The sequence below is a fragment of the Oncorhynchus masou genome, chromosome 24 (genome assembly GCF_036934945.1).
Source record: "Oncorhynchus masou masou isolate Uvic2021 chromosome 24, UVic_Omas_1.1, whole genome shotgun sequence".
In the NCBI taxonomy this organism is placed as follows: Eukaryota; Metazoa; Chordata; class Actinopteri; order Salmoniformes; family Salmonidae; genus Oncorhynchus; species Oncorhynchus masou.
In genome coordinates this window covers 68720306-68745867 of record NC_088235.1, presented here as the reverse complement: position 1 = coordinate 68745867, position 25562 = coordinate 68720306, and the positions used below count along the sequence as shown (strand labels likewise).

The following is a 25562-nucleotide window of genomic DNA, read 5'->3' as shown; positions in this document are numbered from 1 at the left end:
AAAGGAGCCAAACGAAAGCACAGGTGCCACCACCACAACAAGTGCCAACCAGAGTTTGTGCCAGTCATCGTTCCACGCTTAGCTGATTGGAAGGCTTTTGTTCATCCCACAAGCTGATCCTTGATGAAAAAAGAAGGCCTCTTTCCAAGTTTATTGCAAACAACTTTCTAACTTGCAAACAACTTTCTAACATCTGCTCCTCATTTTGTTAGAATAATGTTCAGCGCAGAGGGAGGGAGAGGGGACAGAGGGGAGGGTTGACCCTTTCCCAAAGCTTGGAAAGCCCAACCTTGACTGAATAGGATGAAATAACACTTAATTTGAGAAAAGTTTACGTTAGGCAATAGGGCAAGAGTATGCACTGGGGAAAAAAAGGAAAAAAATTAGACCACATCAGGTGTCAATCCCTAAAATAGCTGCATGGCAGGCAAGGCACATGTACATCTCCTTCGAAGCAAGCACAGTGCATTAGCCTATATTAGAGAGATATCAATTGTCAACTGCCTATATCTTTCAAGAACAATGAGATCAATGACAACACTGTTGAAAACCTAGAACCAAGCTGCAATGTTAGCTAAAACTTTCTACTTTATTGTGGCCAGTTGAGGCATCTCTCTGAATGTTTCTTGATATTGCCTTGTTGGCACTTGGCATGACAACATCCCATCCCATGACCCAAGTCAAAGAAAATATGGGCTTGTGATACTGAGGTGACAATGCAGGTACAACTGGGAGTTGACCCTGATAGTGGAAATTAATAGGACAATCATTTTCACTTCGCCCTACGAAGCTCGCAGTCACGTATACAGTTGACATTAAGTACAGTTATCTTAACAGTAGGCCATTACATTGAAGCTTGCAAGATTAGTACTCAGTTATAGCAGCACATGTCCCGCGTTGGACGGTATCCATAATCGATAGATTGTTCTGGTGGAAAGGCAATGCCCAAGAACGTATTCAATCCAATTGTTTGATGTTACCACACCCCTCCAAATCAAAACCAAAAATAGATTTCAATGTTTGCACGAACACGCTCGGTCAGTGCCGTCCGGAATCCTTAGAAAGTCCCTACCCTAAAATCTTCCTCAAAAAGCTAAACAATTGTACATCATACATTTTTACAATATAGACAATTTTGCTTTTGTGGCTGTGCAACCTAGTGGAAACCCAATTGACCTTTCACTAAGCCCCGCCACAGAATTTTGGGAAATCAATTGCAGCGCTCCAATGGATAGCAATTGTCGTCGAGTCCGACATCTCGGATAAGCTCATGTTTAAAATCACATGAAAGCCAGTGACAAAAACTGAATTCCTTGTCTGAAAATAAATGTTTAAATGGCTAAATAATTTAACTTGCTTCTGTGATTGCTGAAATGTAGAGCCTGTTGAGAGTATTTTACAAATCCTAAATTATACTTTTGTTATATGGTTTGCAAGCTCAGGTGGTTAGCTAGCCCTCAGACTCATTGACTACCAAACGTTGCTAACGCTAACTAGCCACATAATATAACTTGTATGTATGTTAGCTAGCATTATTATGAATTACAACTCCCATCTGCTGTTAACATCAGGATACAGTGGGGCAAAAAAGTATTTAGTCAGCCACCAATTGTGCAAGTTCTCCCATTTAAAAAGATGAGGCCTGTAATTGAGAAAATTTTGTTATTGACCAAATACTTATTTTCCACCATAATTTGCAAACAAATTCATAAAAAATCCTACAATGTGATTTTCTGGATTTTCTTTCTTCTCATTTTGTCTGTCATAGTTGAAGTGTACCTATGATGAAAATGACAGGCCTCTCCATCTTTAGGGGTTCCCTATTCAAAAAAAAATGTTGTCCAAGGTTGCAACAGTAACCAAGGGGGGCGGGGCTTAGCGGAAGGTCAATTGTGAGGCCGATAAGCGTGAAACTCCTGAAAAAGTATACTGGAATTCTAAACCTATTAAAACCTCTTAAGGATTGAACCCTTTTTTTTCCAATTTTCACCTAACATCATACACCCAAATCTAACTGCCGGTAGATCAGGACCTGAAGCCAAGGATGTGCCTATTCTTGATACCATTTGAAAAGAAACACTTCGAAGTTTGTGGAAACGTGAAATTAATGCAGGAGAATATAGCACATTAGAACTGGTAATAGACAATCCAAAGAAAAAAAAACATGCTTTTTTTGTAACATCTTTGAAATGCAAGATAAAAGGGCATAATGTATTATTCCAGCCCAGGCACAATTTAGATTTTGGCCACTGGCAGCAGTGTATGTGCAAAGTTTTAGACTGATCCAATGAACCATTGCATTTCTGTTCAAAATGCAATATCAAGACTGCCCAAATGTGCCTAATTGGTTTATTAAATAACTTTAAATTCATAACTGTGCACTCTCAAACAATAGCATGGTATTCTTTCACTGTAACAGCTACTGTAAATTGGACAGTGCAGTTAGATTACCAAGAATTTAAGCTTCCTGCCAATATCAGATATGTCAACGTCCTGGGAAATGTTCTTGTTACTTAGAACCTCACGCTCATCCCCATTAGCCTACTTTAGCTCAACCGTCCGGACGGGGGACCCACGGATCCTGTAGAGGTTTTAACATTAATTTGAATGCTGAATGGGATTGAAAAAATAAAATATTGTCACTAACAAATTCTGAAGTCTATTATTATTATTATTATTATTATTATTATTATTATTATTCAGTTACCAGGCAGGTACTGTCAAGATTCAAAATAGATGTGTGTTGTCAAATTGAAAAATAAACAAGTAATTTATTGTATTTGCACCAAGATAGTTTCAGACAGATTTTGGGACCGCATTTTTTTAATATACCGTACATAGAACAGAATGAACAGAACATAGAACAGAACAGAAGTCTCTTAAACTTGCTTTCACTGACAATAAATGCGTTTACATTTGGTGGGTTTGCTCAAAAAGTTACTTATTGCAGCTTAAATATTGGTGAATGCATACATTTGAAAATGGTTATCCAAAGCTCATGCTAAAATGCTACGCATTTTGGTTTAAATGTGTATAAACTTGTTTTGTATAATGTGTAAAGAGAAAAAAAATACCAGGTGTTCGCGACATGCGAGACAAGATGGAATCCATGTGTAAGATGTTTTTTTTTTTTTTACCTTCATTTAACTAGGCTAGTCAGTTAAATTATTATTTTCAATTACGGCCTAGGAACAGTGGGTTGACCGGGCAGAACGAAAGATTCTTGAGGTGAGGTGTTAGCGTCAAACGATTACGGAGGTCGTTTTGGACTGGGAACACATGCTGCTAGCAGGTACCGTCAAAACCATGACTTGTCGTGTGGGAACAAAGATGAGGTCACTTCGCCTACCTGAATCTTGGAGAGTCTTTGAGACATTCCTCGAATTCAACCGTTATCTTCATTTTCTTTAACAAGTAAAAACAGGGGTTAAAAGCAGTTGCTGTATACCCTGGACTTGGCTACCCGCTACTAGCTAACGCCAGCTGGGCTATCAATCCACAAGACCTCGGCTATCTAGCCTGTATGGCTGGCTAGCTAATATTTGGCACGCGACAAATGTAACCATAAACAAGTAAAATAAATACTTAAATATAAAACGTTAGACCAAAAATGTAATATTTTAGTCAAATTCAAAATGAAAAAAATGAAACACTTCACTAGCTAGGTAATAGAAACGCCTCCCACTGGCTCCTTTCACACAAAACAGTACAAACTGAATCGACATATTATATAATCGTGTCAAGACAAGCACTACTGCTTCCCGGTCCATGAAAAACGCACGTGAGTGATACTTGAAACAACCAATGAGAACGCTTTCTTCAGGATTAGAGGCTGGACATTGTTTTTTTCCCAGCATGTACTCTACTCCTACTCCTTTGACAACTTGATTTAGCCAATATAGAAAATGTAACAATTAGTGATGAGGATTAGTGGTACACACACGGTGCATATTTAGCTGTCAATTAAATATGTATTCTACCCTTAATTGCTGTATCTGGCAATATATTATTATGCAAATGACAAACTAGAGAATATGAAGCCAGAGAACTAGAAACATTTACACTCAGCAGTTTCCCTTATATTATTACAGTCAACATGAAAGTTAGATTTATTGTAGACTACTGCTTTCTAGTGGCCACAGAGAAGTACTGGGCATTTCTGCAAAAGGTACCTGGTTCAAAAACAGAGTGTTTATTATTTAAAGGGACAAAGTTCCACTTTAAACAAGACAAAAAAAAGCAAATGCATTTTAATGTGAGACAAAAATAAAACACTTATAATTAAGAACATGCACATTTAAGAGCTCAAAAAAATCAAGTCCCCATTATTTGGGGACAGATAAATGATCATGTGAGACAGAATCTTCATCCACTGTCCCTAGAAAAGAAAGGGAAAGCGGCTGGGATACCGAGTCAGTTCAACTGAATGCATTCAACTGAAATGTGTCAAGAAAACATGGTAAAAATTAAGCTAAACAAATAGGCAGGGGAATCCAAGCCGTTGAACTGCACAGGTAAAATTGAGCGTAGCCTATTCACTTAGACATGTACATAAATACATTATATAGGCACATATGCCTTGTAATATCGACCAATAGTTAGTATCATACAAGTTGTTGTTTATTACAAAAAGCTAGTCATAAGTTAAGATAATTACTCAAATTAACTTGTTGGTTTTTGTCAATAAATCTTCCCTTAACATAGACATGATAAATATCTAAAAAACAAAGTGGGAACAGTCATGCAGTGTATCATCAGTATTTCCTGTGGGTGTTATATTTTCCAAAAGGATCCAGTAGTGAGCTTTTGAAATTGTAAGGACAGAATCCAATGGATAGCCTCTTATGGCCATTTAGACAGGTGAAACGAAAGGGCTCAAGTCTAGTTCTGAGAAGAAAAGATGAAACCATCTCTACATGTCCTGATAAAACAATATATTTTTTTCTTATGTGCCTATAAAAAGAAAAGAGAAACTTTGTCATCATGGGAGGACTGTGGTTCTCAAAAGTTCACATGTAGATCAAGGTGCTATGATTCAAAATCCATCATACACAATAGCTAACTGTCTTGGTTGCCCAGATATCACTCATTTTATCAGGAAGGTAGCAGGTCGCAAAAATGAAAATGGGGGATAATTATTCCTAATCAAGGACATGCTACAATACCATACACTTAATACAAAATGTCAGACAGTATTGGACACAATCATGGGGTGTAATTCCTTAGTGGACACCGTAGCAAAAATATTGTGTTATTGAACAAGTTCAGATTAATCCCTTGCCATTTTAGCTGTTTGGTTCCTAGCAAATACACCCCTGCTTATCAGTAGTACAAACCTTCTCTGGGGTTCATTTCCCCAATGCTATCCCTCATTAGCTTAGTGAGCAAATGTCGCATTAGTGCTGATGGCCACGAGGCTTTAGTAGCCATGCTTAATACAGCTGGGTTCCATAAGTATAATGGCAAACCTGACCATCTGCATATCAATTTTGACATGCAGTAGTCCTGTGTGAAATGACCTAATTTCTGTCATCACAAGGCAATACATAATAAATGAATATCATTTTATTGCATGAGAATAAATAGGTTTAGCTGTCAATGTCAGTACATTAGCCACCATATTAAGATAATGGTACGTTGTTGGAAACATAGCTATTCCTATTAGTCAGTGCACATGCGTCTGTACCAAATCCTATAGTGGGCGTAAATATGTGTAGGCCTGAATCAAATGCTGGTCACCTTAGATATCGAGATGCCCCGTGGGCTGGTTAAAAATGCAGTCTGCCGTTCCGATATCCATTCCAGATAACACCAAATCCAAGATTGGAACGGAGGAGGAAATTGCGAAGGAAAAAAAAAACAGCAGCTAGCTCATCAAGGTTTCAGATTTCTCCAATTAAGGTTCTGGTGGTAGTTAAAACAAATTAAAAATTAAACAGGTATGGGGACAGAAGGAACAAGACCAAAATCCTCCTTCCTCCCTACCACCATCAGCAAAAAATTCCACCACTTTCATTCAATGAGAAATCCAATGGGTGCTGCTGTTCTTTCTGACAGCATTCGACCAGACGCTCAGGAGGAGCCAGGACAAAGAGATAGACAGAGAGATGGACAGAGAGCGAGCAAGGCAGGAGTCCTCACTTATAATAACAGTCTTTAGGTCTGGTTTCTTTGAGGCAATGACAACTTTTTGTGAGGGACTCTTGGCAATGAAGAGAAGCAACCAGCAGGGTCAAAATGCTTTGCATTTCAGTGTTACTGGGAAATATACACACGCATGAACAGGGGTTGTTTGAGGGAAGATTGTGAAGCGTGTCCGTCTGCTCTATGGCCCGGCACTGTGTGGCTAAGTGTCTCTTAAATGTGTCAGAAGCCGAGACAGGCTGGGGACAGGAGAGGTGGCGCGTCCTCCTCTAGGAATCCAGAGCTGTAATCCAAAGAGAGCTATGTGAGTGAAATCACCTTAAGTGTTAATTAATACGACATCAAATCTATCAGAGAAACAACAGGTGAAACGCTAATATTTTAGTAGTCTTATAGGAGTGGGAACAGCTCTCATTTCAGACTGTTCTATCAACAACTTTGCTGAGTCCAGTATTAAGACTTTCAACATTATCCAGTTTACCACACCAATCCCTTGCTGAGGACTGTTTGACCTCTGACATTTGGATGGCCTACTAAATCAGGGCCCAGCTTCTGTGTGGAGCTTACACTTATCTAACCCTCCAAGTATCAACTTGACTTCATGCTTAAATGTCTTCTTAAGCCATTTACTTTGTTTTTATTCTTATCTTATATTTCTTATTGTTGCATTGTCAAGAAGGAACCTGCAAGTAAGCATTTAGTTGGAGTGTATCCTGTACATACAACTAGTAAAAACTTGAAAGCTGAACATTAAATATAAGGGAAATACCTAGTTAGTTGTGCAGCTGAATGCATTCAACTGAAATGTGTCCTCCGCATTTAACCCAACCCCTCTGAATCAGGGAGGTGCAGAGGGCTGCCTTAATTGACATCCACGTCTTCGGCGCCCAGGGAACAGTTGGTTAACTGCCTTGCTCAGGGGTAGCACGACAGATGTCTAACTTGTCAGCTCTGGGATTTGATCCAGCCATTGTGCACATGCTTGGCGATATGATGGGGCGAATGGCCAATTGAGGCTTGCTATAGCTTCCAGCCCGTGCCGAATTGGCTGTTGATACCCATCAATACCTAGCATGCTGTCGGCTTGCTGCTCAAAAAAACAAAACAAAAAAACTCCCAGTGTCGATGACCAACCGTTGGTGAATCAAGCATTTTATCGGCATCAATGGATTTAACTGGTGAGAGCTCCTGATTTTCTTTTTCTGATTAGTCACCATGGGAAATGCCCTGCCATTATAAGATTTCTGAGTACCCCCATTTCTCTTACCGTCTTGCGGCGAGTCTACGTTAATGTCCTCCGTTTCGTCTCTCATCTCTTCGTCCTCGTCCACTTCTTCCGCCAATTCGTTAGCTATGAGTTGCCTGGCCATCCTGATGTTGAGGCCCTCGTTGTAATGCATCTTCCTCATCATTTGAAACTGCTTCTTTTTCGCTAAGGGGGAGATATTGAGTATGAGTGAGAGAGAAAGCTAGAGAAAGACAGCGAGAAGACGGATGGTATGTGGTGCAGAGGGAGGCTTAGAGAGCCACAACTCAGACGTGTAAACATCACGATTCCTCCGTGTGGAGGAAATAGAGTGATAGAGCTACATTAGGGGAGGCTCAGATGGAGCGTTCAAAATCTAGAAGGGGGGTTTCAGATTAAAGAGAAGGGAGAGAGTTAACACGCTCATCCTCAAATGGTGCTTCAAGGACGAATACGTCAAACTATTTTTATGAGGATCCTGGCTGAACAGTTCCAGTAGAATCTAATCTACTTTCAAGGACATGGTTCAGAAATGGAAAAAACGGTTAAAAAATATATTTTAATAATAATTGCTTTCCAATTCAAGGGCATATAGCGTCAAACTACTACACATAGATTTTCAAAGTGGACTTGCAGACGCACACAGTGCTGTAAGATGCAGGCAAGGCCTATTTTTTTAGTAAACAATTACTACTAGACATCAAGGTCACTGCAATCAATTCCCCTGTTTGTTCCAAGCACACATTTTATCCAACTAATTTTAAAGTAAAGTTATGTCTGATCAAAACTAAAAGCAACACCATTCAGGTAGAATTCTAAACCAACTCCATTCCGGTGCTTGCAGTATAAATAAAATAGGGGGCTGTGCATATTTACTGAGAGTTGGTCAACTGGAAAAAGGATTGAAGAAAAGGGTCTGTCCTGCATGCTAGCCTGCAAGGGCACCACTATACTGGTAGATTCACACTGGAGGGAATAACTACTTCAAATTCAGGTCACTCATGCTTTTACAAATCTTTTAAAAAATGATCTAATATTAAATACATTTTATATAAGTTGATGGCCCATCTAACTCTAATGAATATTATGGGTGAGTGCTTTTTACCAGGTCTCATACCCTATATACACACAAAAGTATGTGGACACCCCTTCAAATTAGAGGATTGATCCATTTCAGCCACACTCGTTGCTGACAGATGTATAAAATCAAGCACACAAGCCATGCAATCTCCATAGCAAAAAACATTGGCAGTAGAATGGTTTTATATTGCCACCTTCCCAACAAGTCAGTTTGTCAAATTTCTGCCCTACTAGAGCTGACCCAGTCAACTGAAGTTATTGTGAAGTGGAAACGTCTTGGAGCAACAACAGCTCAGCTACGAAGTGGTAGGCCACAAGCTCACAAAACAACTGCCGAGTGCTGAAGCGCATAAAAATTATGTCTGTCTTCAGTTGCAACACCCACTACTGAGTTCAAAACTGCCTCTGGAAGCAACGTCAGAACTGTTCTTCAGGAGCTTCATGAAATGGGTTTCCATGGCTGAGCAGCCACACACAAACCTAAGATCACAATGCACAATGCCAAGCGTCGGCTGGAGAGGTAAAGCTCGCCGCCATTGGACTCTGGAGCAGTGGAAACGCGTTCTCTGTAGTTATGAAACACGCTTCACCATCTGGCAGTCCGATGGACGAATCTGGGTTTGGCGGATGCCAGAAGAACGCTACCTGCCCAAATGCATAGTCCCAACTGTAAAGTTTGGTGGAGGAGGAATAATATTCTGGAGCTGTTTTTCAAGGTTCAGGCTAGGCCCCTTAGTTCCAGTGAAGGGAAATGTTAACGCTACAGCATACAATGACATTCTAGACAATTCTGTGTTTCCAACTTTGTGGCAACAGTTTGAGGAAGGTCCTTTCCTGTTTCAGCATGACAATGCCCCCATTCACAAAGCGAGGTCCATACAAAAATGGTTTGTCGAGATCGATGTGGAAGAACTTGACTAGTCTGCACAGATCCCTGACCTCAACCCCATCGAACACCTTTGGGATGAATTGGAACAGACTGCGAGCCAGGCCTAATCGCCCAACATCAGTGCCCAACCTCACTAATGCTCATGGCTGAATGGAAGCAAGTCCCTGCAGCAATGTTCCAACATCTAGTGTAAAGCCTTCCCAGAAGAGTGGAGGCTGTTATAGCAGCAAAGAGGGGAGCAACTCCATATTAACCTCTTGATGCTCTGGGGGCGCTATTTCATTTTTGGATGAAAAACGTTCCCGTTTTAAACAAGATATTTTGTCACAAAAAGATGCTCGACTATGCATATAATTGATAGCTTTCGAAAGAAAACACTGACGTGTCCAGAACTACCAAGATATTTTCTGTGCGTGCCCTAGAACGTGAGCTTCAGGCAAAACCAAGATGAGACGGCATCCAGGAAATGAGCAGGATTTTTGAGGCTCTGTTTTCCATTGTCTCCTTATATGGCTGTGAATGCGAGAGGAGTGAGTCAGCCCTTTCTGTCGTTTCCCCAAGGTGTCTGCAGCATTGTGACGTATTTGTAGGCAGATCATTGGAAGATTGACCATAAGAGACCACATTTACCAGGTGTCCGCCCGGTGTCCTGCGCCGAAATTGGTGCGCAAAAGTCAGCTGCCAGTATTTTTCCATGGGATTCAGAGAGGAAAGCAAGCTTCCACGAACGATATATCAATGAAGAGATATGTGAAAAAACACCTTGAGGATTGATTCCAAACAACGTTTGCCATGTTTCGGTCGATATTATGTAGTTAATTCGGAAAAAGTTTGACGTTGTAGGCGACTGAATTTTCGGTTCGTTTCGGTAGCCAGATGCGATGTAGAAAACGGAACGATTTCTCCTACACAGACGCTTTCAGGAAAAACTGCGCATTTGGTATGTAACTGAGAGTCTCCTCATTGAAAACATCCGAAGCTCTTCAAAGGTAAATGATTTTATTTGTTTGGTTATCTGGTTTTTGTGAAAATGTTGCGTGCTAAATGCTACTCAAAATGCTATGCTAGCTTTGCATACTCTTACACAAATTAGTCAATTTCTATGGTTCAAAAGCATATTTTGAAAATCTGAGATGAGCACTATAACCTACATGGTGATGACATCAACGTACCACACACACATTTCAGTATTTTGGGAGAATTTATATTTTCGGCTCTTGCTTTTCCCTGTACTGCAGAGATAAAAATGTGGGAAAGGGCAGAGGGAGACGTGTGGGTCTGGAGCCAAAATGGACCAGAGTCAACTGGAACAGTCTCCGGGAGTGAGCTCCGTTTGGACCATTGGCCGTGCTCGTGGCCACTAAGCTGTGAGAATCCATTATTAGAGCACACAGGGCTTGACATGACAACACATGGAGAGGTCAGGGAAATGTCAGGGCCAGACACCCAATGGGAATAGAGACATGGTGGGGATGAGAGGAGGTCGACAGAGGGGGAAGAGGGAGACAGCCCACCTTGATCCTCTGGGGTTAGTTCATCTTCCTCACTACTCTCCTCCTCCTCCTCCTCCTCTCTCATGAAGCGCGGTTCCTTTCCCTCTTCTGCTGCCAATCTGAGGGGGAAGAGAGGAGAGAAAGTGAACCGAGCGAAGGAACAATAGAAAGTGAGTGATTCAGTTTACATCTCTACTGTAAACTCAACTGGTTCGAAGGTCAACAGAGGGCTCCTTGGAGTATAGGCCTAGATGGAATTTCGCTCTATGTTAACGGTGGGACATCAAATGCTCTTGACCTCAAATAGTTCAAATCCAGATAATATACAAAGAGTACATTCTGTTATACAGTATATCCAAGCCATAAACCATAGTGAGAGTCCCCACCTTCAGTCTCATAAGGCCCAGATCGCTGCATAACTTCCCTCCTTCTATAGCAGGGGTGGGAAACAGGCATTCAATCTGACCTGGGGGAGGTTTGAGTAAAAAACTAGATAGAAATTATAATGGACCTATAAGTTTAAAAATAACTACCCTTTCTCTGGTGGGCAAATTGCTTTTGACAAACAAATTGTCCAGAAAATCTCTCGGCCCTCCGCTTAAATTTGAAATTCTGATGTGGCCCTTGATAAGTGTCAGAACCTTCCAAACCTTTGAGGAAGTATATCCTCCTCTCTCCCAGACCTATCCAGTCAGTGATGTTGACTTACTTCGAGGCCAGGTCGTCCACGTTGGGCACGTTGCCCTCCGAGTCGCTGTGCTCCCCTTCGTCCTCCACCATCCTGAGGAAGAGGGAGAGAGAGAAAAAGAGAACGGGTGAGGTAAAGTGAGAGGGGGAGGGGGAGAAGGACAGAACAGTGTCACAGGGGTGACCTATGCAGCAGCCTTGGCAGATTGCAGGGGGGGCTCATAACCCAGACAGTGCTTGGGCCCTATGAAACCTTAAATGGAATTTGGGTGAAAATATTTTCTGAATTCTGTGATTTCCGATTTACACTAATTTTATTATCAGAAAGAGTGTCTAATAATGTGAATTAATAAAAAGTTAACCATTTAATAAGATATAACAGTACATTTGTAATGAAGCAACACAACATTGCACAGTTTTTTATCAAGGCAAGTGTTCCATTATAAATGAAATCTATAGTATGTTGACAGAATTTTCAAAACAGCTTATCGCCTGACTCATAATAGTCCCTTGGGTATTGCTCTGCTCTGAATTTTGGGGTTAGGGTCAAAAAAAAATAATTGAGGACTTGGCCCTATCAGACAGCCTCTTCGACATGTTTCTCAAAGTGACAGCCAAGTTGTGAGGTGACGTATGGGTTTCACACATAAACCCACGTGCCATCTTCTCATTGACCCCCTCTCAAAATACCCCAATCGAAAACTGAATTATTTCTTTAGGCACACTTCTCTGTAATTTTACAATTATGAAATAATTTAGGTTCCTACAATAATTACGACTACACACACATATATTATATATCTTTCAGACAAAATATGGAAAATTATGCAATATTCCACGTTTTACAGTTGATTCCATTTTTATTACCAAATTCTGCGATTCTATCCGCGTTTTCCACATCACGGAAATCTTAGAGCCCTACAAGGGCAGAAACTCATTCCACCCGCTGAACCTGCACTGCAAGACTGCTTCATGGGAACTGAGGTCTAATCTAAAGTGAACATATTATGTACAAAAATTATCAATCCAGAGTCATTTCTTTTCAAACTCACACTAGTCATGTTCACACTGCACTTAGCCAGGGGTTAAAACGCCCAGTGTAGTCAAAAACGTGATTTTCCTTTACATTATATACATTTCCACACTATGCGGTTGGAATAACACTGTGCAATTGTGAAAATTAGGATTATGCCCTTTTAGTGGAAAAGTGGTTTGAAAAGACTGCCTGACAATTAAGTCCGTTTTGGTGGGGTGGCGTTTTGGCCTGTCTGGTGACATAAGACCAATAAGAAAGAGTTCCAAACCTCTCTGCCAACAACAGTTTTCCCCTCCCAGCAAAAATTATTGCTTGAGAAATTGCTCTTTGCTAAGAACCCATTTTTTGTTTCTTTTTGACCATTTCAACTGAAAACAATCACAATAAGGTACTTAATTGTTACCCAGATATTGAGATAAAAATGGCTGCATTGGACATTTAAACTCTCTAAATGGTTAAATTCATGAAAAATATATGCCATTGTGGCAATAATTTGTGAGAACTATCATCCTTAACTGAAATGTTGAATTATTTTGACATATTCAATTATTTTATATTGTGCCAATTTCCCTAATGTGGAGTGTTGGGCCAGTCACCGAAAGTTAGCAGGTTTGAATACCCAGACAGACAAGGTGAAAACTTGTCCATATGCCCCCTGAACAAAGCACTTAACCCTAATGTGCTCATGAGGTGCCGTACTACTATGGCTGACCCTGTAAAACAACACATTTCACTGCTCCTATCTGGTGTGTGACAATTAAAAACTATTTTTTATTAAACCACAAAGTGGTTTTACACATTCCTTTTACCTCAGATTGGTGATGTGAATATAAAAGTCAGCCTGTAACAACATTGCCCCTCACACCATGCCCAAACCAGATGCACCTTGTGAGCGAGCGTTGCAAAATAAATTTACACACATGTTATTCAATCATTGAGCCAACGAGTGTCTTCGTTGCCAGGCGCTAAAATAGAAGCGAGTTCTATTTGTGACGCAGAACACGCTGCAAGTCCTGCCTCTCCCATCTCATCATTGGTTTTTAGAAGCATAAACCCACGTGCCATCTTCTCATTGGTTTTTAGGAACATATACCCAAGTGGGTAATTGAAAGATGAACCGAAGTTGGTTATGGTAATCCACCTTATTATGAAAGTTAGTTACCAAATCACCATATAAAGTCCAAAGAAGAAAAAGAACCATGAAAGGAGGAGAGATGACTAAAACCGAGTCGGTTGACCGTTTTATGTGGATTAATTGTCAGAGTAGAGGACCTTGTACATTTCAGGTAAAATAACAACTCAATGTTTATATCCCAGGACAAATGAGCTAGCAACAGCAAGCTAGCTAGCTCGCTAAATAGGACAAATTAGCTAGCAACAGCAAGCTAGCTAGCTAAATTGCCATAAATGTTTAATGTTTTCGAACTGTCCCCAAATTAATATAAATGGTTCAGAATATGTTTTGATATTTCAACCCTCATGTCGTGATCGCGTTTGGTGTGGGGGGACAAAATTAATTTGTGCGCGTCCGGTTTGGGCATGGTGTCAGTGTCAAACATAATTTTTGTTTTGTTTTATCTTTGACCATCATTTCCCTCCCCCATCAACTCCACTCCCACTTGTCTCCAATTCCACATTCCAACCCCTCAGCCCATCCCACTTTTCTACACACCATACACCTTTAAACTATGTTGTGATGTATAACATACAATTTGAATCTACTCAAATATAATCCACAGATTGCGAGTTGAAGATACTTTTACTAAGAGTGTTAGTAATTATTTGACTGACCGGGTCTCTCCGGATCTCCCGACAATACTATTTCTATGGTCAATTTTAGATCAATGTTATGCATTTTTCAGCCATTCCAGAACCTGAGACCAGAAACAGGCTACCTGAGGGCAATACCAAAACAAATGGTCTTTTGATTCTGTATCCTCATAACATAGCTGCGATGATTGTGTGCCTGCAGAGCTGTGATGACTGTATGGCCCAAATATTCAACATTTATGCAACAATTTTAGCTGAAAAGCACAGTCTTGAATCTTGCGTTGTTTTAAACATCAACTCATACACCCTGTACCATGGAATCGGTACATCAAAAATCTCTTACCAACTATTTTGCAAGCTGTATGGCACAGCTGTCAACATCCTGGTCCTCAAATTAAACTGGTATACTTCCCTATTTTTATTCCTCTGCCAGTTTTGATCCTTTATATTGGGCAGACAGACCATTTCCCTACCTTCTCCCACAGCCACCTGCAGCCTCTATTTTTGGGGTAATGATGTAATAATAATAATATAATATATCCCATTTAGCAGACGCTTTTGTCCAAAGCGACTTACAAGTCGGCTGGGGCCACTACTTTTACATATGGGTGGCCCCAGCGGGAATCGAACCCACGACGCTTGGCGTTGCAAGCGCCATGCTCTACCAACTGAGCCACACAATCAATTGATTGTAATCTTGGATTGAGCAGACCTTCCCGGACAATTGTGAGAACTCTATATAAGACGACATTTATAATATCCTTTTAAAAAAAATACTATTTTCAAACACTTTCACATCAATACAGGTATTTTATCAACCAGCACATTTGAGTTCATCCATAATATTTGTTGTAATATTTATTCTATTTTCAGGGGGATGAAATTGAAATTGTAGCCAGCTCGTTTGGAAAAGAGATACACTTTGAAAAATGCTTAATTTTCAATTTATCTGCACAAAAAGCAGAAAGGCCATTTTGAAACACTGGATGAGCTTTTCTTGGTAACCTACTTGAGAACCATTTAGGGTTCAAGTAAAACTTATCTAAGTGAAGCATTTAGAGAGACGTTTAGTGCTTTTATATTTAATCATCTCAACCTGCCCAGTTCATTCATTCATTCAATCATTCATTTATTTATATTTATATATATGCACACTTTATCATGTCTGGTTTAGTATCTAATATGATTTTAAAAAACGAATCACCATGAACAGGCAGCGCCATAAGTGAGTGAGTAAACTGAGATCAGGTAATCAGGTAATTTTTCCATAAATAGACAGGCAAACATGGACACCTGTGTTTTTAAGCCTTGGCTTTCTAATCTTCTGTTGTTATTTGACCTGATTTTAAAAGCTAACATTTCAATGGCCATTACAAATACATATGGTGACAGCAGACACCCTTGTTTAACTCCTTATGACAATTCAAAACTCTGAGAAGTAGCCTCTATTTACTATTTTACACCTGGGGTTGCTATATATTACTTATACCCATTTTATAAAGAGACTCACCAAAATTTAAAAAAATAATCCAGGCATTTATAAATAAAATTCAGTCTTACTTTATCAAAGGCCTTTTTTTAAATCCGTTATAAATACCAGGCCTGGCTTTTTAGATGTTTTGTGTTGTTCTATATTATCTTCGATGTATCGTCCATGTAAAAAAAAAAAAACTTGCGATCAGGATGAACAATAACTGGTAAAAACCTTTTTAATTCTGAGTGCTGTGCAGCTTGTATTTTTCGCTAGCCAATACTCCCGGTCTGTATTCAAGAGCATGTTGTGTCTTAACCGATGGTGGGCACAACACTAAAACCTCAGATGCCGTAAAATAGAGTTGAAGCTACAACATATGAGGATCCAGAGACAGCAGCGGGGTCAAACTGTTTCTACATTTGATTTGATTTTTAATAAAAATCCAAACACATTTCTCTCTGGGATCCTCAGGATGACAAATCAGATAAATATTACTGAATGTGAGTGCATTATTTACCTTCAGAGGTGAATGTATCAAACCAGTTGCCATGATAAGTGTTTTGTTGTTGTGCACTATCCTCAAACAATAGCATAGTCTCTTTTTGTTGTAACAGCTACTGTAAATTGGACAATAATTGGACAATAACAATAATTTAAGCTTTCTGCCCACATAAGACATGTCTATGTCCCGGGAATTGGCTGTTTGCGTCATTCCAGTCACATTATCGCAATTTGAGCAACAGCTGCCCCGGTTTAGGGACACTGAGCCGTAGAGCTAAAAGAAAATGTAAATTTGTTTTATTATAAAACTTTTTCTCAACTGTTTATCTTTTCCAGTGATTATGGAAAAAGATTTCTCATGCTATGGTGGTATATGCAAAACAGGTGTACACCTTTATCTCTTGAATGATTTTGGCATTCAGGTCCAAAAAGTAACCTTGAGTACTTCTACAATGGGCAAATATTTATGGAAGGTTTCGTTCAAAGGGGTGCTGTCAAAAAGTGATTGAATTCAAATGGATTTACCCTCTAACATGAATCCAAAACACTTTTCGGCACAGTTCTAACTTTTCCCAATACTGGGAAGCAATTTTTGCAGTCTCTGGGTAACTATGTCCTTACCTGTTCATGAGAATGAATGGAGCAACTCACCTGTTGTAGGGTGTGCTAGGCTCATCGATCTTCATCATCCCGTAGTCCTTGTCTGCCGGGTGGTACGTTGCCAGTATGTTCATCTCGTCCCATTTCTGTGACTTCTTTCTGAAAGAATGGGACCAGAGAGGAGAGCTCAGGGTGGCATTTAAAACCAACCAAAGATATTACACTAGAGACCTGTCAAATTTAATATAGGACTCCACTGTGCCCCAGTTCTCATTCCCGTTGTGTATTTTGGAAATAAACATGGCAATTAAATAAAAAGGGTCTCATTCTCTGCAATTTAATTAGTAATTGTTCGGAAATTTACAATGGCCTTGTACAGAGGTGGTTCCACATCACTTTCAGGATAATGCTGAGGGTGACTGAATGAGTGGGTGTGTGGAGGAAGTGCTTTTCCTTCAGGTGCGAATGACGTCAGGAGACTAGTCTATTTTGACACTGAACTCAAGGTACATTTTTGGGGAAAGGACAAGAAGAAGTTGTGGCCCTAGGAGAAGGTATTAGTTGGCACTACCCGAACATACAGGGTCAGACATTGAATTCCCTTAATGGTTAAGGTTAGGACTAAGCAACTACGGGTAGTGTATTCTGACCCTAGATCTGTGGTTAAAGGTAACTTCTTCCTCGAGTGTGCACCGAGCTGTCCTGCTAAGAAATGTGCTTTACGAGGTACAAATTGTAGGCTCTCTGGGATTCTGGTTGGAGTCCTCTTTATCATCACAGTCTGGACTCGGAGACTGTGTCAAATACAGCCGTTAAACTGTCTCTGCTGGCGCTCCCCTCTTCTGTCATAAAGCAGCCTTGCGGGCGTCATGAGAGAGAAAGGAAGGGGGGGGAAAGAGGGCAATAAATCTACTACCTGCTGCAGTAATCCTGTTGAGCTTCCCCTAGCTGCTAACTCACACAGACACCTCTCCCACATGCGCACACAGGTTCTCAATAAGTCAGGCGCACAGCAGGCAGTTTGACTGTGTCGATGGCACTGGGGACATGCCCTGTCCTGCTGTGTCTCAGACTAACATGTCAAATCATTGGATATGGCACATATGCATACTGCTCAGTTAGGCTATTGTACCTCAGCAAGCCTGACTCTAAAAGGGGATACCTAGTCAGTTGTACAACAACGCACTCAAGTGAAATGTGTCTTCCGCATTTAACCCAACCCCTCTGAATCAGAGAGGTGCTGGGGCCTGCTATAATCAACATTCATGTCTTCGGCGCCCGGGGAACAGTGGGTTAACTGCCTTGCTCAGGGGCAGAGCGACAGATTTTTACCTTGTCAGCTCGGTGTTTCAATCCAGCAACCTTTGGGTTACTAGTCCAACACTCTAACCACTAGGCTAAGCAATGTTTCATAATATGTAGGCATATATCCAATGGGATGCATGACAGGAAAAACACTTTCACTACACAATAGATTGACATTTGCACTCAAAATCACAACTTTGACATACAAAATAGAAACAAAACGTTTGATGTGTATTGTACCACTTGGGGGGAGTGTATACCCCAAAAATGGGACTTCTACACATGGGCATGTTGGAGAAATAAAGCTTAAATGGACAGATTTTATGGATGTTTCATGACATGGGCAAGCTTTTTGGGGGAAACTGAACATGTGACTGGTTTCAGGAAAACAGGCATATGTCGTGCGTTATTGCTTCACAGGAGCACCATTTGAACGTAAACTTTTTTTTACATTTGTATCTAAATGCATTTTTGGGCAGAAATGCCTTCTGGAAAATGTGAACATGTGCCTTAAGAACAAACTTGTATGCCGTCTGTAAATATGAATAAAATTGTTAAATGACGAGTCTAGTTGGTTTAGCCATGGAAAAAGTCAGCAACCTTCTCGCCTAACCATGATTGGCTGAGATAATGAGTGGGCTGGATATGCCGAGAGATGAGTTCGGATTCATCTGCCATGTAGCACACGTCGGTCTATAATAGAAGCTGGTCAGTATATTTAGGTAATCCTCTCTAAGGCTGCTTTTTTGAAAGATATCACATAGTAGAACTGCATAAGTGTTGCTCTCCACTTTCAGGAGGACCGAGTTTTGAAATCAGTGGAATTAGAGTATGAGAGTTTGATAATTCTGCCGTTTGATTGCAAATATGCAGACAGAGTTGAAAAGAGAACACTGGTGTTGTATAAAACACTTATCCAGATTATATCTTCAAACTAAGGGCAACCATGAAATCTGTGACAGAGGGAGAAGCATCCATCCATGTAAAACAGGTAAGAGAGTCTAGCTAGCTACATTTTCAGATTTTACATGTTTCTAAATGTCAGTTAGTGTACCGTTAGCTAGCTAACGTTAGCTGGGTGACTAGCTAGCATTAGGTGTATGATCTGTGTAGTAATATTATTCGTATCTCAGCGCTATTTGCATTGCTAGTTATAGCCTAATGTTAGCTAGCTAACACTGAACCTGGTTGGTTAGCTACCTGCAGATTCATGCAAGGTATTAACAATATGAGTTGTGATTAATTATTTTGCTAGACGTATGTAGACGTCAATAGATGTAGCTGGTAAATTCGCTCTGGCGAGCTTCTCCGATTTCAGAGCCCTCTCGTCTGAGTGTACCGGAGCGCAGAATAACTAACGAATTTACAAATACTCAACACCCATTGAATATGGCCAGTGTCAGTAAACGTTGCCAAAAAAAAGGGTCATTAAAAAAACCTAACCAGCTCTGCTAGGGCAAGTAAAATGGTCAGCGTGAGCTGTTCTCTCATTTGTGTCTGGATGTAGCTATCAAGCTAGCCAATGTTAGCTTGGTTGCTTGACTGTTGTTAGGTTAGAGCGCTCGGATCAACCCTACGTTTCAGCCAGAGCATCCAGTGTGCACTACGACAGCGAAACGCTCTGAATTTACAACAGACAATCTGACAACGCTCTGATTTTACAAAGCCCAGAGCACACTCTGGCATTCCAGATGAAAAATGTATGAACACAACCGTAGTATAAACCAGCCTTTAGTCTTGGAATCTTTGGTTGTTTAGTACATAGCCTCACATGTAAAGGCTTAAAGAGATGGGTGGGGCTAAAGTTAGGAGGGTGTGAACGATGCTGAATGGGTGTAGACAAAGAAGAGCTCTCCAGTCGGTACCAAAACATTCAAGGGCCATTTTCTCAAACATTTACATGTAACAAATATGAAATATGAAACAATTGTGAAATTTAATTAAACAATGTATGTTGATACTAATATGATGTACAATATTAAATGATGTTTCTATATGATAACAACCTAATATTTTTAATATGCCATAAAAAAAACAAGTTTAAGTTTCACAAATTAATTTCAATTAACTTAATCATTATGACACACCTCACTAGTCATTGGTTGCACTAATTGAACTGTGTCTTCATAACCTGGTTCAAGTAATCATGACATTACCCTGAGAAAGGCACAGTGATGCCGATACATTGGTATATACCCAGTCAACTGATGGGAGTTTATACATGATGTGCAACTTTATTTTGATATTTCATTTATCTATCTATCATAAGCAGGGTTCCAGACCGCAACCATTTAGTCACATTTTGCAACCCTTTAACTTGGCTGTGCGATTTACATGTTTTACCCGTTGCACCTGTGCAAGCTGCACATTCTACCTGGTCAATTCCAGCAATGTGACAACTAATAAAAAAATACAACTAGCACAGCTCAAAAACCACACCGAATCTGGCAAAAATTACTTTACCACTCTTTGAGGACAACTCATAGAAGACAGCCAGCTACATTTAAGTGTTGCATTTTCATTGAAGCTGGTCGCCAATGCAGTAAGTGTAATTCACTAGAGGTCGACCGATTATGATTTTTCAATGCCGATACCGATTGCTGGAGGACCAAAAAAAAAAAAAAAGATACAGATTAATCGGCCGATTATTAATTTATTTTATTGATGTATTATATTAAGTTAAAATAAGTCTTCATTCAGTATTGTTGTAATTGTCATTATATATATATATATACACACACACACAATTACAACAATACTGAATGAAGACTTATTTTAACTTAATATAATACATCAATAAGATAAATGTAGTCTCAAATAAATAATGAAACATGTTCAATTTGGTTTAAATAATGCAAAAACAAAGTGTTGGAGAACAACGTAAAAGTGCAATATTTGCCATGTAAAAAAGCTAACGTTTAAGTTCCTTGCTCAGAACATATGAATGCTGGTGGTTCCTTTTAACACGAGTCTTCAATATTCCCAGGTAAGACATTTTAGGTTGTAGTTATTATAGGACTCTCTCTCTCTATGCCATGTGTATTTCATATACCTTTGACTATTGGATGTTCTTATAGGTACTACAGTATTGCCAGCCTAATCTCAGAAGTTGATAGGCTTGAAGTCAAACAGTGCAATGCTTGAAGCACAGCGAAGAGCTGCTGGCAAATGCAGGAAAGTGCAGTTTGAATGAATGCTTACGAGCCTGCAGCTGCCATCCACCGCTCAGTAAGAACGCTCTATCAAATATCTCTCGTTTAGTCATTGTCAATTTAGCACAAGGTTCATTAGGCTGTAACAACGAAAAAACAGCATTCAGCATGAATTTTCGTAGTGTGACCTGATAACTATTATGAACATTTTGCCAAAACCGATTGTGAACACAAATATGTAACTGATACTAGTGGGGGGATAACACATTGAAAAATAATTTTGTTTGGGTGTAGGGTGGGTCAGATTTAGACAGTCTCCTGAAGACAAGATGACAATCTTTCACAATAGCTGATAGGCCTCATTAGAACAATTCCCATCCCCTACAATGGGCAACAAAAAAATATTGACTAATGCATCTTACCTCAAATATCCTGTTATGTCATTTTAGTATTGTGCACAAGCTGCTACGCATAAATGTCTTGTCTATGGAAGATGATAGCCACGTTTTGCAAATCAGCCTCAACCACCTATAGATTGATATTAATTTGATTATTCTTGAATGTGGGGTAATTTGCCACATTAACATATTCAAACCACCAGTAGTTGAGAAAAAAACAAATCAGGGGGTTGGTGGCCAAAACTCTTGAAGAACCACCTCGAGGCAGAATTTTCTACAGTCTTAATTTATAGGGATAGTTCACCCAAATAAATTACATATTTACATGTTATGAACAAGGAGTGACTGTAATTCATCCTATGGTTAGCCACTGCGACCAACCATTAATATTACCATATTCTAACCAAAAAAACGATGTAATTCAATGTCCCCCATTGAACATACTCTAAATGTCATGCCCAAATAGTAAACACAAACCAAGTCGTCGAGTTGTGTGTGTGTATAGAGGGGTTGGTTGTTTAACAACAAAACCAACCCATGCTCAACTATGGGGCAAAACAGACAGGGTTGGCTTAGATTGTAGACTAAATATAGTATACATGTCAACAATGTTTATTAAAAACAAATACATTTGCACAATGAGCACTTGTCTCAAATACATAGTTACAGTTGTTAGTTAGAGATTAATAAAAAAATGTTTAAAAAAAATCAAGAACAAGCTAAAATAAAATAAAAACTAGCTGAGCCAAACCACCTACGATTCCCCACATGGCAGCTTCTTGTCATTGTTGCTAGCTATCTGGCCATCAAGAAACAACAACACATGGGCTTCTGCAACATTGAAGCGTGCGCATCGTTTGTGACATTGTCAGCTAACCCATCTATTCAACTTTAAAAGAATCCTGCTGACCTGTGATTTTAAAAATATGGAATATTCCACCCTGGACATAAATTAGCTTTAAAAACAGTTTAATAACCGGGCGCTCTCGAAAGAGCTCCTGCAGCAGCCCATTCATTCGACTCCCCTATTCTAAATAGGGACGTAGTTTTTGCTGGTAAAAAATGGCTGTGCCAAATGCCAACTGCAGGTCAACAAGCCCATTCACCAACCTTTAACAAGTTGCCTGATGACACAGACACATTTACACTTGTCTACAGGTCAGAAGCCGGATAAGATTGTAGATACTTTAGCATTTTCTCAGTTGATAAGCAGACATTGTGCTTGTTGCTAACTATCTAACGTATTGGGCAAAATAACTAGTACATTGGTTAGCAAATATTGACTGGCACGGTAACGTTAGCCAACTAACGTTACAACAGCCATAGAAAAAAACGAAACGAGGAAATCAGAAAAGCAAGCATGACAACTACTAGCTAACTAGCGAATTATGTGCAACCCCTGGAACATTGCTGACGACGTTAACAAGTCTATACCGTTTTTAGTCAGGGCAGCACCCAAGCATAACAAACTGGAATAGCTAACTTAGCTAGCCTTAGATACCTAGCCTGACTGTCCGTGTCAAGACTGTAAGCTAGCTAACTGACTATATACTCACTGTGGGTCATCCTCCAGAAGTCCAAGCGCCGCTTGTTCTGAAGTCTCTACTGGTACTTCTTCGGACGGGCCCACTTTGATGCCTGTCCCGCTCTTCTTGTTTTTCAGAATACCTTTTATCAGCCGGGAAGCTGCCATTCCACATGCGCTAGGTCACTGGCGTGGTTGTCAATGTTCAAAACTGGCTGGTACGCGCAGCACCTCTATTTAGTAAACTTTGCTTTTATGATTCAAAAAGCAAAGCCCGACAAAGCTGCAACTCCGCCTGCACTTCAAACTCCTGGTTAATTTGTAAACACACGCTATTGCTGTGATAGCTGAAACTACTGGCATGTCCCAGACGCCGCCGGTGCGCTTTTTTGCCTCTGTGTGGCCACTGGCGATAAAAAAATATATATATATATATATATATATTTTTTTTTTTAAGCATTTGTCGCCGAAACTTCTTATTTTGTAATCATCGCGAGAATCTAGGGAAATACACTACAGTATCACTACAGTATCAAAGTTGATGGATATTCAGATAAGATACATGTCTCGACCCCGCCATAACAATGGGAGTCGTTATCCACAAAGCCGCACCGCGGGCTGTCTAGCTCCCGCCTATCCTTTCTTTGGATTGGTGGATACATCTCATTATTGTAATACATTTCTGAATATTTGATTAGGGTTGTCAACCTCCTCACCTCCTATGTCATGAATAGACAACTCCGATATAAAGTGGGGGGGGTTTTTTCAAAATTGTCGAGATGTCACATGCACTACGTTTTATAGGCTCATCACTATGAGACTAAGACAATTTGCAAATTCTAAAATCAATGTCTATATATATATATATATATATATATATATATATAGATATATATATATATACTGTAATGACCTGACTAGATCATAAAGGAACAATTGTCCAGACAGAGGATTGAGTTTACGAATTGACGATTTATTAAACCAAATTTACACAGGCAACTGTTTGGCCGTAGCCCACGCCAAATAAATTAAATATAACCCACAAGCCAATCGTGACCTTCTCTTGTGAAGCCCAGACGTAAGAGAGAGAACAAAGGCTAAACCTTGTCTTAACTTCCAATGCTCCATCCCCCTGACCAACCCCCCTCTACGCCACTCCGCCAAACAGCCAGGATGCCCGGCATCAGCATGTAGAGGTCTGTAATTTTTATCATAGGTACACTTCAACTGTGAGAAACGTAATCTAAAACAAACATCCAGAAAATCACATTGTATGATTTTTAAGTAATTAATTTGTATTTTATTGCATGACATGAGTATTTGATCTACCAACCAGTAAGGATTCCGGCTCTCACAGACCTGTTAGTTTTTCTTTAAGAAGCCCCCCTGTTCTCCACTCATTACCTGTATTAACTGCACCTGTTTGAACTCGTTACCTGTATAAAAGACACCTGTCCATACACTCAATCAAACAGACTCCAACCTCTCCATTAATGGCCAAGACAAGAGAGCTGTGTAAGGACATCAGGGATAAAATTGTAGACCTGCACAAGACTGGGATGGGCTACAGGACAATAGGCAAGCAGCTTGGTGAGAAGGCAACAACTGTTGGTGCAATTATTAGAAAATGAAAAAAGTTCAAGATGACGGTCAATCACCCTCGGTCTGGGGCTCCATGCAAGATCTCAACTCGTGGGACATCATTGATAATGAGGAAGGTGAGGGATCAGCCCAGAACTACATGGCAGGACCTGGTCAATGACCTGAAGAAAGCTGGGACCACAGTCTCAAAGAAAACCATTAGTAACAAACTACACCGTCATGGATTAAAATCCTGCAGCGCACGCAAGGTCCTCCTGCTCAAGCCAGCGCATGTCCAGGCCTGTCTGAAGTTTGCCAATGACCATCTGGATGATCCAGAGGAGAAATGGGAGAAGGTCATGTGGTCTGATGAGACAACAAAGGAGCTTTTTGGTCTAAACTCCACTCGCCGTGTTTGGAGGAAGAAGAAGGATGAGTACAACCCCAAGAATACCATCCCAACCGTGAAGCATGGAGGTGGAAACATCATTCTCTGGGGATGCTTTTCTGCAAAGGGGACAGGACGACTGCACCATATTGAGGGGAGGATGGATGGGGCCATGTATCGCGAGATCATGGCCAACAACCTCCTTCCCTCAGTAAGAGCATTGAAGATGGGTCGTGGCTGGGTCTTCCAGCATGACAACGACCCGAAACACACAGCCAGGGCAACTAAGGAGT

At 40.2% G+C, this 25562-nt stretch overlaps 2 protein-coding genes across 4 annotated transcripts in view; both read right to left on the bottom strand.

Annotated features, from left to right (window-relative positions):
- Positions 1–4119, bottom strand: part of LOC135512531 (arf-GAP with coiled-coil, ANK repeat and PH domain-containing protein 2-like) — a 101075-nt gene extending 96956 nt beyond the window's left edge. For all 3 annotated transcript variants that reach the window (XM_064934650.1, XM_064934652.1, XM_064934651.1), the window contains exon 1: positions 3350–4119. In XM_064934650.1, the coding sequence (XP_064790722.1) occupies positions 3350–3402 (53 nt within the window). In that variant the 5' untranslated portion in view covers positions 3403–4119. The remainder of the gene's footprint in view (positions 1–3349) is intronic.
- Positions 4120–4171: 52 nt separating this feature from the next.
- LOC135512533 (protein phosphatase inhibitor 2-like) lies at positions 4172–23888 on the bottom strand. The gene is made up of 6 exons (XM_064934653.1): positions 23332–23888; positions 16972–17079; positions 11562–11633; positions 10874–10971; positions 7412–7576; positions 4172–6427 (listed from the first exon to the last, which is right to left on the bottom strand). The coding sequence occupies exons 1-6, from the start codon at positions 23466–23468 to the stop codon at positions 6414–6416; spliced, it is 594 nt and encodes a 197-aa protein (XP_064790725.1). The 5' UTR covers positions 23469–23888; the 3' UTR covers positions 4172–6413.
- Between the last annotated feature and the right edge of the window lie 1674 nt (positions 23889–25562).

Coding starts and splice junctions, on each gene's coding strand:
- LOC135512533 (XM_064934653.1), bottom strand. CDS start 23,468: ATGGCAGCTTCCCGGCTGATAAAAGGTATTCTGAAAAACAAGAAGAGC. Junction 11,634..16,971: donor CCTAGCACACCCTACAACAG/GTGAGTTGCTCC, acceptor CCTCTTCCTCAG/GATGGTGGAGGACGAAGGGG. Junction 10,972..11,561: donor GTGGACGACCTGGCCTCGAA/GTAAGTCAACAT, acceptor CTTCCCCCTCAG/ATTGGCAGCAGAAGAGGGAA.